Source organism: Carlito syrichta, unplaced genomic scaffold (genome assembly GCF_000164805.1).
Source record: "Carlito syrichta isolate Samal-C Ts95f unplaced genomic scaffold, Tarsius_syrichta-2.0.1 Scaffold314837, whole genome shotgun sequence".
Classification (NCBI taxonomy): Eukaryota; Metazoa; Chordata; class Mammalia; order Primates; family Tarsiidae; genus Carlito; species Carlito syrichta.
Genome location: NW_007258933.1, coordinates 955,843 through 969,865, shown reverse-complemented (window position 1 = coordinate 969,865; position 14,023 = coordinate 955,843). Strand labels below are relative to the sequence as shown.

The window sequence follows — 14,023 nt, the reverse complement described above, 5'->3', positions numbered from 1 at the left end:
TCTCGCTGCCCAGGTGGGTCTCGAACCCGCGGGCTCAGGCAATTCACTCACCTCAGCCTCCCAAAGGCACGGGATTACAGGTTGAGCCACCGAGCGCTGCAGGGCTTATATTTTTAAATACTAATCAAGGTACTTGATAAGTAACCTTCTTTTTTGTTACTTGTGCCCCCAGAAAGCTGCCACTTTACTGACGGGTGACAGAAATGATCAAGAGACCTTACTCCCAACTGCCTGCATGGATGCTGGCCACAGAGCAGGGAACCTGGGTTGAATTTCCAAGTATGGCATCTATGGACTTTGTGGATGAACTTGAGAAATTCCTTCCTTCAACTTTACCCACTTTAGCACAAAATTGATATGCACCCTCACCCAAAGAAGCACCCTACAGAAATATGTCCTCTTTTCAGAAGTACCCTCTTTCTCATCTTCCCCAACCCATAATCCTGCGCCAAATACAAAACCCATCCACACACCTTAACCTCAGAATTTGGCTTCCAATTTATCCACAAATTAGCGAACTTGTAAATGACCTTACTCCACTAAAGTCACACTTTCCACAGGTGGGGGACTCATTCTGAATTGGAAAATTAATAACAGTATCTTGTTCCCCCTTATCCTTTCTATTTTACCATACACCCCTTTACACACATACACACACACAATCACAGAGTTATTCTCATGTGACTGCAAATGATTATTTTTAGGATCAAAATATATCTTAACAAGCTGTAGAATTATGCAGTAAACAGATGGCCCTTGAGGAGGACCCATACTGCTTTGGAAGAATGCATATTTTTAGCAGAACAATTTGAGCATCACTGGGAAAAAAAAAGTTCTGGACCCTCTTACTCCTCCATGGGGAGGCGGGTTTGGGGGAAGGAAGCTGGCCCAGAACATTGTAGGGAAGAGTGCGAGGCTGTGGAGAGCTGCGTGTTCAGATGCTCTGATTCCTTGTTTCACGTGTGGCTAACCAAGATGCTTTTGTCTTCCCTTTCCTGTGTCTTGGTAGGAAAGCCCAGTAGTTTCTTTCCAGAGGACAGTTTTATAGACTCTGGAGAAATCGATGTGGGGAGACGGGCTTCCCAGAAGATTCCTCCTGGCACTTTCTGGAGATCTCAGGTGTTCATAGACCATCCTGTACATCTGAAATTCAATGTGTCCCTGGGAAAGGCAGCTCTGGTTGGCATTTATGGCAGAAAAGGCCTTCCTCCTTCACATACACAGGTAACCCAAACCCACATGCCCTGTTGACCTGCATGGACTCTTATTTCAAATCTTAACCCAAAGTTAAGAAGCCCTACCTGGACCCTTGAGCCTTGAGAGAATTTCATATATTTTGTAGCCCATTCATCCATGTACTCCCTTTCAGACCCTACCTTTCAGATATGTAAGCTTATGTCCCTGGGGCTCTTTAAGAGGAAGGAATCCTAGGAAATCTCTTAATAGCCCCTTTGCTATTACCTAACCTCCTAAGTTAAATTATCCAGGAAATGTGATCTAGAGAAAAAAGCGTGCTCTTTAGAGTCAGACAGAGCTGAGTTTGAATCCTCTTGTTACCAGCTGTGTAACCTTGGTTCCACTACTTATCCTCTCAGAGCCAGGTTCCTGATCTATAAAATGGTGATAATAATACCACTTTACAGGGTTGTTGAGAATAAAGAATAGCATTTACAAGGCAGCTAGTGCAAGATCTGGCTCAGAATAAGTGTTACTTCCCTAGTCTTTCACATTCCTTCTCTCCTTCAGGGTTACACATTTACTCAGACACACGTATATCAGAAACACTTAAAAAAACTCATCCAGGATGATTGGCATATTGCTAGTCATGACTGGTTAAGAGCAGAGACTTGTGCAAGATCCTCCCAGCTCTGGAATTGGAGTAATATAAATCATATTCATCCACCAGGTATTCCCAGACCGAATGCAGTCAGTCCTAGCCTCTGTAGTTATTGAAGATTTTTAGGTAAAAGCTAGATAGATGCATTTGCTAAGGAGGGGGTCACAGAAAAAGAGACAGAATCTGAACCCCTGTTGCTTGCAGAGCTGTCATGCTAGTTCTGTCCTTCATGTCTCCAGACAGTTTTACATGGGATGGAATGAATATCTATCTTGTGTGTTTGTGTTTTAAAAGCAAGCTAGCTGGTTAGATAGAAACTACATATTCAATTTGCTTGCTAGTAGGCCTGTAGGACTTAACCACCTCCCTGTTGTTAACACTGCATGCCTGACTTCTCTGGGGTTTCACACAAGCAGTCTCCAATCAATTGGCAATTGTATTTGGCACAGCATGTAATTATTGATAGAGTTTTGAGCTAATCCAGTTTAGTTCCCCTAAATTTGCTCTTTGAAACTGGAGCATTTAGAAAAGGCCATTGACAAAAGGAAAATAGACATAAATCAAATTTTCATTTGCACATGACAGACATTTCAATCACATCCAGTGTCTCCCACCCAGTCCTAGACCCTCGAGATTCCTGTCATTGCTTGCATGAGGTTGAAACAGTCATGAAGTGGCTGGGTTTCTAATCATGTACCACCACTGAAAAATGCATGTCTGTCCTGGTACAAACTCAGCCAAGCGAAGATTTACCACCCATATGACAAAACTAAGACAAAATTACATGAAAAAATAATCTGCTCAGTATGCCTTACGCACAAGAGAATCAGGAGAATATCACCGTGGAAAAAGAGGGTCTGGAAAGGAGTTCTGTTGATCAGCCTCCCTGTGGCTTTAGCCTCACTGGCCTCTCTGTTTGTGTTTCACTGTGTCCTCCCTAGGAGGGGCCTAAGGAAGAACCCTGGGTGTGGTGGAGTAGACTCCATGCTAACTGTGCTTTCTTTGTCCTTCAGTTTGACTTTGTGGAGCTGCTGGATGGCAGGAGACTCCTGACTCAGGAAGCGAGGAGCCTGGAGGGACCCCCACGCCAGTCTCGGGGAGCAGTCCCTGCCTCCAGCCATGAGACAGGCTTCATCCAGTATTTGGACTCAGGCATCTGGCACCTGGCTTTTTACAATGATGGGAAGGAGTCTGAAGTGGTTTCCTTTCTCACCACTGCCATTGGTAAGGAAGCCCCACCCTCTGGGGGCCGTGGGATAGTGTCTTTTTTGGGGGAAGGTCCACTTGGGAATTCTGGGGCTGACACTGACAAGGGACTGTCAGAGCCCTGGGTGCCCCCTGGAGCCTGGCATGATGGTCTCAAGGAACCCACATGGGCTTCAGGGTAAAGGCCACAGAAGGGGCTTAAGGCCATTCTGGGCTGGCACCTGAGCCCAGAGCCATTACCCTCTATTTATCTCGTGCTATCTGTGATCTGGTATATGGCACAGTGCCTGGTATGTGATATACTCCAAGTCCAGGGGGTGGAACTGACAAGATGGGAATCCTGGTAGACAAGACACATGGAAGTGGCACCACTTCTTGGCACTTCTCTTCCACCTGTTTGTCTTGTCTTTGGTTCGACTCACTGATTTGTTGTTTTGGTTTTATCTATTGTTTTGGTTTTGGAGCCACCAATCCCTGACAGATGAGAAGAAAAGATAAAGGTTTAAAGAGAGAGTGAGAATAGCAGTGCAAGGGACTGGATGGATAAAGCAATCAGCTGGATGGGGATTCTGTTAAGAACAGAGATATCCTCCTCTCTGACAGTGAGACATGGTGTGTTTTAAGTGCGTGCTTAGCACCTTCAGTGTCCCTACAGAGGACGAGGCCTCGGCTCTCAGTTCAGAGGAAGCCCTTGGCCACCTCAGAAGCCTGTGGGTGCCTGGATAGCCTGGCACCCTATTTAAAGAACTTCTCTTTACCAACACATTTCGTAGAATGTTTGCTCTATAGCTTGCCATAGTGTATAGTAGGACATGGTGGTCTTGGTGGTTCAGCTCAGAAGACATTTTATCTGAGTTTATATCAGAAGCACTATGACATAGTCTGGAGATAAAAAATCCCCTACAGGAAAATAAAACTTATGGAAGAATATAACTCCACTAATCAGAATACCTGGGAATGTGATTTCTGCTTAATAAAAAGTTCTATGTAGTGTAGAGTTCACCTGGAAACTCTGTCTCAATCGTTGACACAGAAAAATAGAGTTTAATAAAAATCCCTGAATCTGGTAGTAGGTTTCCCAAACTCTTGCAAGACCCTGGTTCTTACTTGTAAACAACAGGAGTCACTTTCAGGCTGCTTCCCTCGTATTTGAAATTTTACCCTTGGAGTTGAGGCAGAGAGTGCTTTCCCATTAAATACAGGGCATAATCCTTAAGCTTCTGCTGTAAATGCAGCTTCCATATTCCACTCTATTGGCAAAATAGAGGATGTGAGGGCCTTCAGGCAACTAGCTGGATATAGGAATGTCACTTTGTACTGTTCTTCTTTGGGGGGTGTCTGTCCTAGCCGGTGAGTGCCGAGTACCAGGAGGGCAGAGACTTTGACACGGTCTTCTCTACCTCCCAGCCTAGTACCCAAGGTACAGTGTCACTTGGCATATAAGTGAGGGAGCTCCCTTGACAGGACTGTCAGCAGCCCTAGTCAAAGCATTTGTGGTGGTGTTGATTTCCTCCCTGAATGCCTTCCTGTGAAGTATAGTGGGAAGTGTGTTCAGTTCTGTATCTCTGCCACTAACTTGGGTTTTGACCTTGCACAAATCACTTGGGTTTCCAGCTCTTGGTGTCTCAGGATTCTGGAATTTGAGGTTGCAGCTTGGTGGTCTCTGGTGACATCAAGGCTGACAGTGCAGCCCGTTCCCTGTCATTTGGAGGCCCGCGTCTGGCTCTCACCCTCAACCGGGCAGTCACTTGGCAGGGTTTGTGAGTCTGCAAGCCCTGCTTCTATTCTCTTTCCAGACACAGTGGCCTCGGTTTAGGGATATGATTATGAAGTCACGGTGGTGCCTGGCTTACAGATTCATGGTCTCATGGCCTCATTTCTCTTAAACACAGTTAACAATGAAGCATAGATTATCATGCTTGCATGAAACTAAGAGATATTGCAATCAAAATTCTTTACTTTTAATAACTAAGCATAAATATGAAAGGATATTAATATAAGCCCCAGAAGAAAGCTACTTTTAATTAGGGTATGCATCTTAGAGAAATAAAGTATAGGTACGGTAGGGCACCTTTGCCAACTCTTGACTTGTCAGAGCTTGCTGGCCTGTTTTGTCATAATTAGGGAGATGATCTTGCTTTTCCCTCTTGTTTCTCTGGCCTCACATAAATGCTGAAACCTGTCTTCACCCCGCCTGAACCCTGTAATGTCTTTGAGAGCAGGTAGGCCATGTTGTGCTTTCCAGACTTTCATGAACCACCTGAGGGTCTTATTTAAAATGCAGCTTCAGCTTCAGCAGGCCTGGGTGGGACCTTCAATTCTGCATTTCTAGCCAGCATCCAGTGATACCATGCTGCTGTGGACCACATTTTGAGTAGCAGTGGGTTAAAGTACGATATGGATAGTTCTCAAAATCTGTTGAATAAAGAAATCACCTGGGAAGCTAGGAAAAAATCAGATTCCTGGGCCTTTCATCCAGAAATGATGCCTGCAGTAGAGCCCAGGAGATCCTGATTCAGATGGCTTGTCAAGGAAGCTTTGAAAACAGATGCCTTATGACGCCTACTTTCCATTCCTTTTCCCCTCACTGTTCCATGTTAGCTCTGTGACAAGGGACAGTCACATCACTCCTCTGAGCCTCATTTTTTCTTTTCTGGAAAACAGAATAACAGTAGTAGTTTGCAATCCCCATTGTGAAGATTAGACAGAGAGCTATCGAGCACCTAGCACAGATTTTGGGCTACCACAAGCGCTCGATAAATAGAAGCTGTTAATATTCTCTCCCATCTTCTTTCTACTTCCACTTTTCTCCTTCCGTTCCTTTTCTGACCTGTCTGTCTCCCTTCAAGCTACAGTGATTGTTTAATGAATATCGTTTTTTTCTTTAATACAAAAACAGACTGATTCTGATGTTGCTATTAATCCCTCTTTCCCCAAGAGTCCCTGGCATTGAGTCTCAGCTGTCTGTGATCATTACCTGTGAGCTCTGAGTTGTAATTTGTCTTGGCAGGTTAATTAAAAGTTTAGGTCTTGTTTTAGTGAAGTCATTATAGTCCCAATATATAATTGTGAGTCTCAGGTTTGCTTAACACACAAACTGGAATATGACCCTCCCCTCACTACATGTCGAAATGCAGAGCTAGAATTTAAGGAGATATGAGATGTCAGAATCCAGAGTATTTGCGTCTGTTTGTAATTAAGTAACAGGAGAAATAATTGTATTTAATTTAACAAATGGCCATATTGTGTACATTTTTGCTTTTCCCTCCATTTAATGCAATCCAGTTGATGACTTAAATTAAGTGAGTTTATCTTTTGCCTTAAAAAAATCTAAAAGCACTTTACAAACCGTATACACAAGTATATACACGCAGAGACCTGATGTTGACAGAGCTCCCACTGAACTAGTTACAGCACACTCCCCACCCCCCACACACAAGCATGGACACACATCCCATTAAAACCAAGCAAGTTCTAGAATAAAACATAGACTTTCTTTTCAGAAACAACAGTCTTTCCCCAGAGTGTGGAGATCCAGATTCTGAGGGGCCTGTTTCAGGTCCTGATTGCACTGGGAATGGGTAGCCTTGCTGGCACCAGGTGTTGAATGGAGTAGGAGGATGTATACCGCTAGCTAAACTATAATTCACCCATTGCAGTTTACAGAGGGTTTTCACATACGTCCTCTAAGACTTGCAGTAACTTCATGAGGTGATTATTCTTATTTTTATTATCACCCCCATCACAGATGAGAAATTTGAGGATCATGGATGTTAAAAGAAAAGCTAGGACATGAACTTGCATCTGTCTGACCTTTCTTCTTCAGCAGTTTGCCTTCTTCCCAGGATAAAACCCTCATTTTTGGTATCACGCTTACATCTGCTTCCTATTCACTTATTCATTCATTAAATATTATTGATAGAATACCTACTATGTGTTGGGGACCATATTTGGCTGTCTTTTGTATGTAACTTAATCTTCACAAGAACCTTAGACAATAGATATTTTGATCTCAACTTTACAGATAAAGAAATGGAGGCTCAGAAAATTTGGTTGACTAGCCCAAAGTTATGGGCAAAACTAGGATGAACCTTAGACTCCGCATACCACACTGTCCCCACTATGCCACTGTGCCTCACTATTTGTCATGGTTACTAATAAATATTTCCATTTGTATTATATGGAATATAATTCCTCCTGTATTACCTTGCTTCCTATTATAACTAACCATCTTATATCAACCCAGGAAGTTTTCTTGAGAAGTCATTAAGAAGACCATGAGGAAAATCCCAGAGCATCTAAAACTTTAAAAGTGAAAACACCAGGCCGGGCTCATTGACTCAGCCTGTAATCCCAGCACTTTAGGAGGCCAAGGCAAGTGGATTGCCTGAGCCACAAGTTCGAAACCAGCCCGGGTAACTTGGGAAGACTTCGTCTCTACAATAAATCAAAAATTAGCTGGGTGTGGTAGCACGCGCCTGTAGTTCCAGCTACCTGGAAGGCTGAGGCGGAAGGGTTGCTGGAGTCCAGCAGGTTGACACTGGGGTGGCCGTGACTGTGCCACTGCACTGCAGCCTTGGTGATGAAGTGAGACTCCAACTCAAAAAAAAAAAAATGAAAACACCTTTGCACACATTGCTTGCAACCCCAAGACCTACCAACTTAATATTGCAGTGTCTTGGGTCTCCAGGTGGCATCTTATGCTTCATTTTGGTGAAGGCTGAGCATAAAGAACAGATTGGCCTGATATTACAGCAACATGAGCCAAGCCAGAACGTCACAGAGGTGCTCTGTAGTGGATTTGAAAACCCAGAAAAAAGAAACGAGAGTTGCAAAAAACATTGAGACTGGAAATTTTTAAGAGGAACATGCTCGACTGAAAAGCAGAGTCTTTCTGTATACACCCATGCAGTCACTGTAAATTAATCTGGTCTATGTTCAGGGTTTCGTTCCTTCCTTCCATCCCGCCTTCGTCCTTCCTCCTTTCCTTCCACTACCCAACAAATATTGCCTCCCTGCTCCTTCCCAAGTTAGAGATACTCAGAAGGTTGGACATGGTTTTTGGTAAAAGTAGTTCATGGTCTAGATTAGGGGAGAGGAATGATTTATATCATAAGTACCTCTAAGCCAAGAAACAGCAAGAAAGCTGATTCCTAGAGACACCAAAGTACCACAAGGGTTGAACAAAGGTGAGGGCTTGTCCGGCTGGATGGGTGAGGAAGGGCTCTCTGGACGAAGTGCCATTTGATCTGGACCTTAAAGGATGGGTCGAATTTTCACATTTAAATAAGGAAATTGGGAGGGTGGGTGATAAAGAAATCATTCCAGGTAGTGGGAGCAACATGAGTGAGGAGTAGATAAGCAGAAAATTAAGAGCTGGCTGTGAGGAGCCAACGCTTCTGTTTGATTAGAGCATGAGATGCCCTGGAAAGGAGAAATGAGTTATTGAGGAGAACCTTGAATGCCATACTAAGCCTAAAGTGTCTTCTGTAAGTATTAGGTACCATGGCCGGCTTTTGAGCAAGGAGATAAAATGGTTAGCGCCAAAGGGTTTATCCAATAAGGCTCAGAATAAGAGCTTATGAATTTATGTGGTCAAGCAAGGTTACTGGGATTGAGCTTAGTGATTTCATGAGTTTGAAAGAAAAAAGAAGGAGGAGGAGAAGGAGGGAGAGAGGAAACTAGGAAGGACAAAAGAACTTGTTCGATGGCACTAGTGATGTTTTCATTTGCTTTTCCTGCAATTCATCTTCTTTCTCCCTACATATGCCTAGATACTTTCACCTAAGTTTCTACCTTCCAGGGTCATCAAAATTGAGTCCTTCATGGTTCTCCAAAGACCACTCACTGTACTGCACTGTTTCCTTATTTCCCTTGCCTTGATTGGGCATCAGCCTCTGAGTGCATTTGCAAAGATCTGGAGAGGAAAATCTCTGCCATTACAGACTGTAATTTGTGTAAAAGCCTGCAGTACCTCAAAGAAGAAACTGAGAAAAGTGATTGAGGAGTGATTTTTGGTTTTTAATTAGCCCCTTTCCTATGTCCCCTTCCTCTGAATTCTGCTGTACGATAGAAATACAGCAATGAAGAACCAAAGTCTCTCGTTAATAAATTAACCTTCTTGTAAATGACATTGGCAGCACTTGGTAAAATTTCCAATGGAAACAGTTATTTGGAAAAGTGCCCTGTGAATTCGCCTCTCCCTGATACAGTGATTTATTCGGAGCAATCTGGTATAAGTGGAATGAAATCATAGGCCGAGGGAGAGCTCAAGTCAGCACATTGGAGTCAGACTGTGGCCAAAAATCTGTTCAGTGGAAGAGAGCTAGGAATATTGGAGCACTGCATCTGCAGACTTGGAGACCAGCCCTGCCAGCAGTTGCCTGTGCTCCTGAAGGGCAGGGCTCCCCACAGCCCCCACCCCACCTCCCTCACTGCCCTCAGGATCTTATCTTGGCCTGCTGAACCTTCTGAATTCTCTACCTGGAATCACAAGGACAGGAAAGGAGAAAAGGTAGACCAACAGCACTGTGGGCAACAAGCAATAAAAGCTTGTCTCTCGATGGGAAACATTTATAGATGTGTTTAGTGTTCAAAAAACCAAAATCCCCACCCCAGTGACATTTAAGTGGAGATGTGACCCCCCTCTTGCACAATCTCCGCCTAGGGCATGTCATCCAGGGCTGGGACGGCAGCTCAGTGGTGGCATCAGGGACCAGACTCCTCCCACCCTGTGCTCTGCCACCCTCACTCTAAGGTTGTGCCATTTTGATGCTTGCCTCCTTGTGGTCCTAAGATGGCTGCTGCAGCTCCAGGACACATGTCTGCATATCAGGCAGAAACAAAAAGAGGAAGGAAGCAGGAAAGCAGAATATTTCCTACAACATTCAGCTTACTTTTCTTTGGCAGAGCCGTGTCACTTGGACACTCAGAGCTATAAGGAAGTCTGAGGGAGTAGATATTTTTGGCTTGCCACATTGACACTCGAAGCAAAATTAGGGTTCTCTCTGGAAGAAGGGAAATAAGTATGGGGTGGACAACCGGCAGTATCTGCCATAGGTGTCATCAAGTCTGCTTTGTTCAACAAATACCAACTGAGGGTCCACTTATTGTGTGCCAGACCCCGGCCTGGGCATCAGGTATAGCCATAAGGCAGACATGGTGCTTAACCTTGAGGTGCTGGTGGGCTAGTGAGTTAGAGTCAGTGAAGCTGAAAAAAAGGAGAAGCTACCCTTATAAGTGAGGAGAAGGGAAAATAACTTGGTTTAGTCTTTTTGCATCATCCAAGGAACCAGTGACTTTTTCCATGATACCTCAAAGCCCCTTGCATGATGCCTTAGGGGCGACAGACAGGAGGAGCAAGTTTGGAGCAGTAGATACCAGATTGCAGACAGACGTACACACTGCATGTGTTTATTTGTTCACTTATTCACCCAGTGTTTACTAACTGCCTTCTGTATGCCATGTACTGAGCAGACATTCAAGGTCAGTGGTATGTAAAATAGTCATGCTTTCTGCCCCCGTGGTATTCATGGACATGTTTGAGACAGTTTGAGGTAGATTCTCAAGTTTAAATATAATCATCAACCATATATGTATGTCGAGATACTTAATAGTAAGTGATAAATATGCATGTGGTAAAGACAAGCAGGTACTCCAGAGAAATACTCAGAAGGCCTTATTTAGATGGCTGGGGCAGAAGTATCAATAGGAAAGTAGAAGGAGCATATGCAAAGCCCCTGAGGTAGGAAAGAGCTGAGTGTGTTAAGGAAATTAAGATAGCCACACTATGGAGTGTGGGGATCAAAGGGCCAAATATTTGTATTAAGTAAGGCTGGAGAGGAAGCCAGGAACCAGTCTGAACAGTGCTGTCATATGGCAAGTAAAGACTTTCGTTTTCTCAGTTTATCCTGTGGGTAACAGGAAGTCATCGTGGAACTTTGGATCCCTTAATCTGAGGTACATATTTAAAAGTTTACCGCAGTTGTAGGAACTGGGAAATCAGTTGGAGGTTCTCACAGTTGTCTCGCTGGGGCAGAGGCTGGCCTGCACCAGAAAGGACTCGGGAATGGTGCCAAATGATTTAAGGTGTCTATTGATCCTTGGAGAATATTAGCAAACCCCAGGGGTTAAGATGGTATTTCCTGTGGGAAGAGACTAAAACAGGAAGAGAAAAGGAGTGAGAAATGGTTCATTTTAGGGGGTGAGTGAAGACCTGTGGCTGGCAAAAGAGATTGTGAGGGAGAGCTAGGAGGGAGGGGACTGGTGGGAGGTGCCTGTGGAAAGTTCATCCTAAGGAGGTCATGTGTAGTGGCTCATGCCTATAATCTCAGCAATTTGGGAGGCCAAGGCAGGAGAATTGCTTGAGCCCAGGAGTTCAAGACCATGCCTGGACAGCATAGCAAGATGGCTCTATAAAAACAACATCAGTTAGGCATGGTAGCGCATGCCTATAGTCCCAGCTATTTGGGAGGCTGAGGCGGGAGGATCAACCCAGGAGATCGAGGCTGCAGTGAGACTCTGACTCAAAAAAAGAAAGAAAGAAAGAAAAGGAAAGTTTAGCAGAAAGAGGCCAGGTCCTAAGACTTCTCTATTTCAGCATCTCAGACATCTATCTTCCTCCCCCAGGCCACTGTGAGCCTCAGTTTCACATTTGGTTTGTTTTTGCCACTGTGAGATACATCATGCCAGGAGCCTCCACAAACCTTTTATTTATTTAATTCTCACACTTTTAAAGATGAGAACATTGAGGCTTAGAGAAGTCACATAACTTACCCAGGGTCACATGGCCACCAAGTGGCAGAGCCAGGATCATAATTATAGCAATCTGTCGACTGAGCACTGATTCTATGCCAGGTACTGTGCTGAGTACATTATCACTTCCCAAACAACTGTGTAGTTAGATTATGTGTGTTTCTATGCTATTGAAAAAGATATTGAGGCTTGGAGAGCTAATGCTACTTGCCAATATCTCATACATAGGAAATGACAGTGAGGTTAGCAATCTGATGAGCCCACTCTTTTTCTCTTACATCTTAGTGACCAGGTCTAAATTAAGTTTCTAGAGTGGTGACATCCATGTGTATCCTTATGCATTCTCACGGAGAATTATGAAGATAGATGGGGTCTTAGAGTTTATGGCAGTCGCACCTGATAGGCTCACAGGTGCTTGCAGTAAGCTCATCTGCCTTGTTCCTAAGAACATCTCTGACCTGGTACCCACTCCTGCTGCCAAGGGAACCCCTGCTCCCACCTTCCATTTGGATGGAGTTTCTGATAGAAGATATTTCCTCAGTAATGCTTTAATTTTTACAAATGATGATTAAATTTTTTTTCTTTAAGTTCTTTTTTTATCAGTTGCTAAAGGCAGTTGCTCATCCCCGTCGTGCCAGCTGGCTCTTCTACTGATAGAACGGCAGCTTTGAGAGGGTTCTCACATGGTGGTATGTTTGTCTTTCTCTTTACAGCACCATTGATATGTGGGTCAGAGTGAAATGGAAGGCCTCCATTCTGTAACACCCTCTTAGGAATAGCCTAGCTGTAGTTAACGTGTGCATCTCTGCTGGAATCAACATTGGTGGGGGCTAGTTGAGGTTATGGGAGGCAGAAGTACACCAGGGGCAGAGCTGACCAGATTGCTGGTGTGGTCCAGAGAGAGGGCAATGAAATCAGCCAGGCCTGGGTTTGAATTCAGGTTATACTAGTTATCAACTGTGGGGTTTTGCGTAAGCCCTAGCCTCACCTAACTCACCTGTAATTAGGAATTAAACTTACTTTTGAGAATCTGATGATGATGTGAGAGCATACGATTAATGGTAAGTACTCAGAGTATTTTTAAATGTCTCTTAATTATTTAGTATTTGCTGAACTCCTACTTGGCTAAGCACCAGAGATTTAGCAGAGAATAAAACATAATCTTTGCCCTCAGAGAGCCTGCAATCAATTGGGAAAACTGACCATTTCCTATACAAGTCCAGTCTACATAGATCCTCTCTGTGCCAACAGTGAGGTGTGTGTGAGCTCCCATGGGAGCAGAGAGCAGAGATGCTACCTCTGCCAGGAATATAGAAGGTTGTGAGGCAAAAAGGATTTATTGTAGGAAAAGTGCTTAGGGAGCTGGAAAGCAGTGGGCAAATATTATTAGCAGCTTGGGGCCAGAGCAGAATTAGAAATTTAAAAAGAAAAGGTGAGTCACCTCCCCCCCACCCCCAAAAAAAGAATTTTAAAAAATAAATATATTAAGGCTGAGGCTGCCATAACAAGATACCATAGACTGGATGGTTTAAAGCAGAAATTTATTTCTCACAGCTCTGGAGACTAGACTTCCAAGATCAAGATGTTGGTAGTATTAGTTTCTGATGAGGCCTCTCTTCCTGGCTTGCAGATGGCCGCCTTTTTGCATTGTACTCATGTGGTCATCTCTCTGTGTATGTGTAGAGGGAGAAAGATCTCTGTTGTGTTTCCCTCTTTTTATTATGACACCAGTCCAATCAGATTAAGGTCCCACCATTATGATCTCACTTAACCTGTATTATCTCCTTAAATACTCTATCTCCAGATAGTCAGATTGGGTGTTAGGTCTTCAACATCTGAATTTGGTGAGGAGTCACAATTCAGTCCCTCCATGGAGAAATTGAGACAACGATAAGATAGTAGCAATCTCTGCTCAATCACACTGATAAACTAGCTGGAAAGGATCATTATTTTAAAGATGAGGAAACAGTCTATGACCAGTGGCTCACAAAAGAACACAAAACCAGGTCTTTGAATCCAATCCCAGTAACTTCTCCTGAAGCCCAGTTGCCTGACAAGACTCAGAATATGACAGATTTCCATCAGTGAAACCCAAGAGAGAAGGTCAAAGATCACTGATGTCCCCTGCCACCTAGAAGTTTCACCATAGGCATGAACTTCTTATGGGCAGCTTTGAAGGAGAGGAGGCACAGCTGCCGATCCAGGGCACAACCAGGAACCTAGCTG

General features: G+C 44.0%; 1 protein-coding gene across 1 annotated transcript in view; it reads left to right on the top strand.

Annotated features, from left to right (window-relative positions):
* Positions 1–14,023, top strand: part of TENM4 (teneurin transmembrane protein 4) — a 231,963-nt gene that overhangs the window by 38,174 nt on the left and 179,766 nt on the right. The window contains exons 4-5 of the mRNA XM_008072062.1: positions 1,010–1,224; positions 2,851–3,061. Of these exons, the coding sequence (XP_008070253.1) occupies positions 1,010–1,224; positions 2,851–3,061 (426 nt within the window). The remainder of the gene's footprint in view (positions 1–1,009; positions 1,225–2,850; positions 3,062–14,023) is intronic.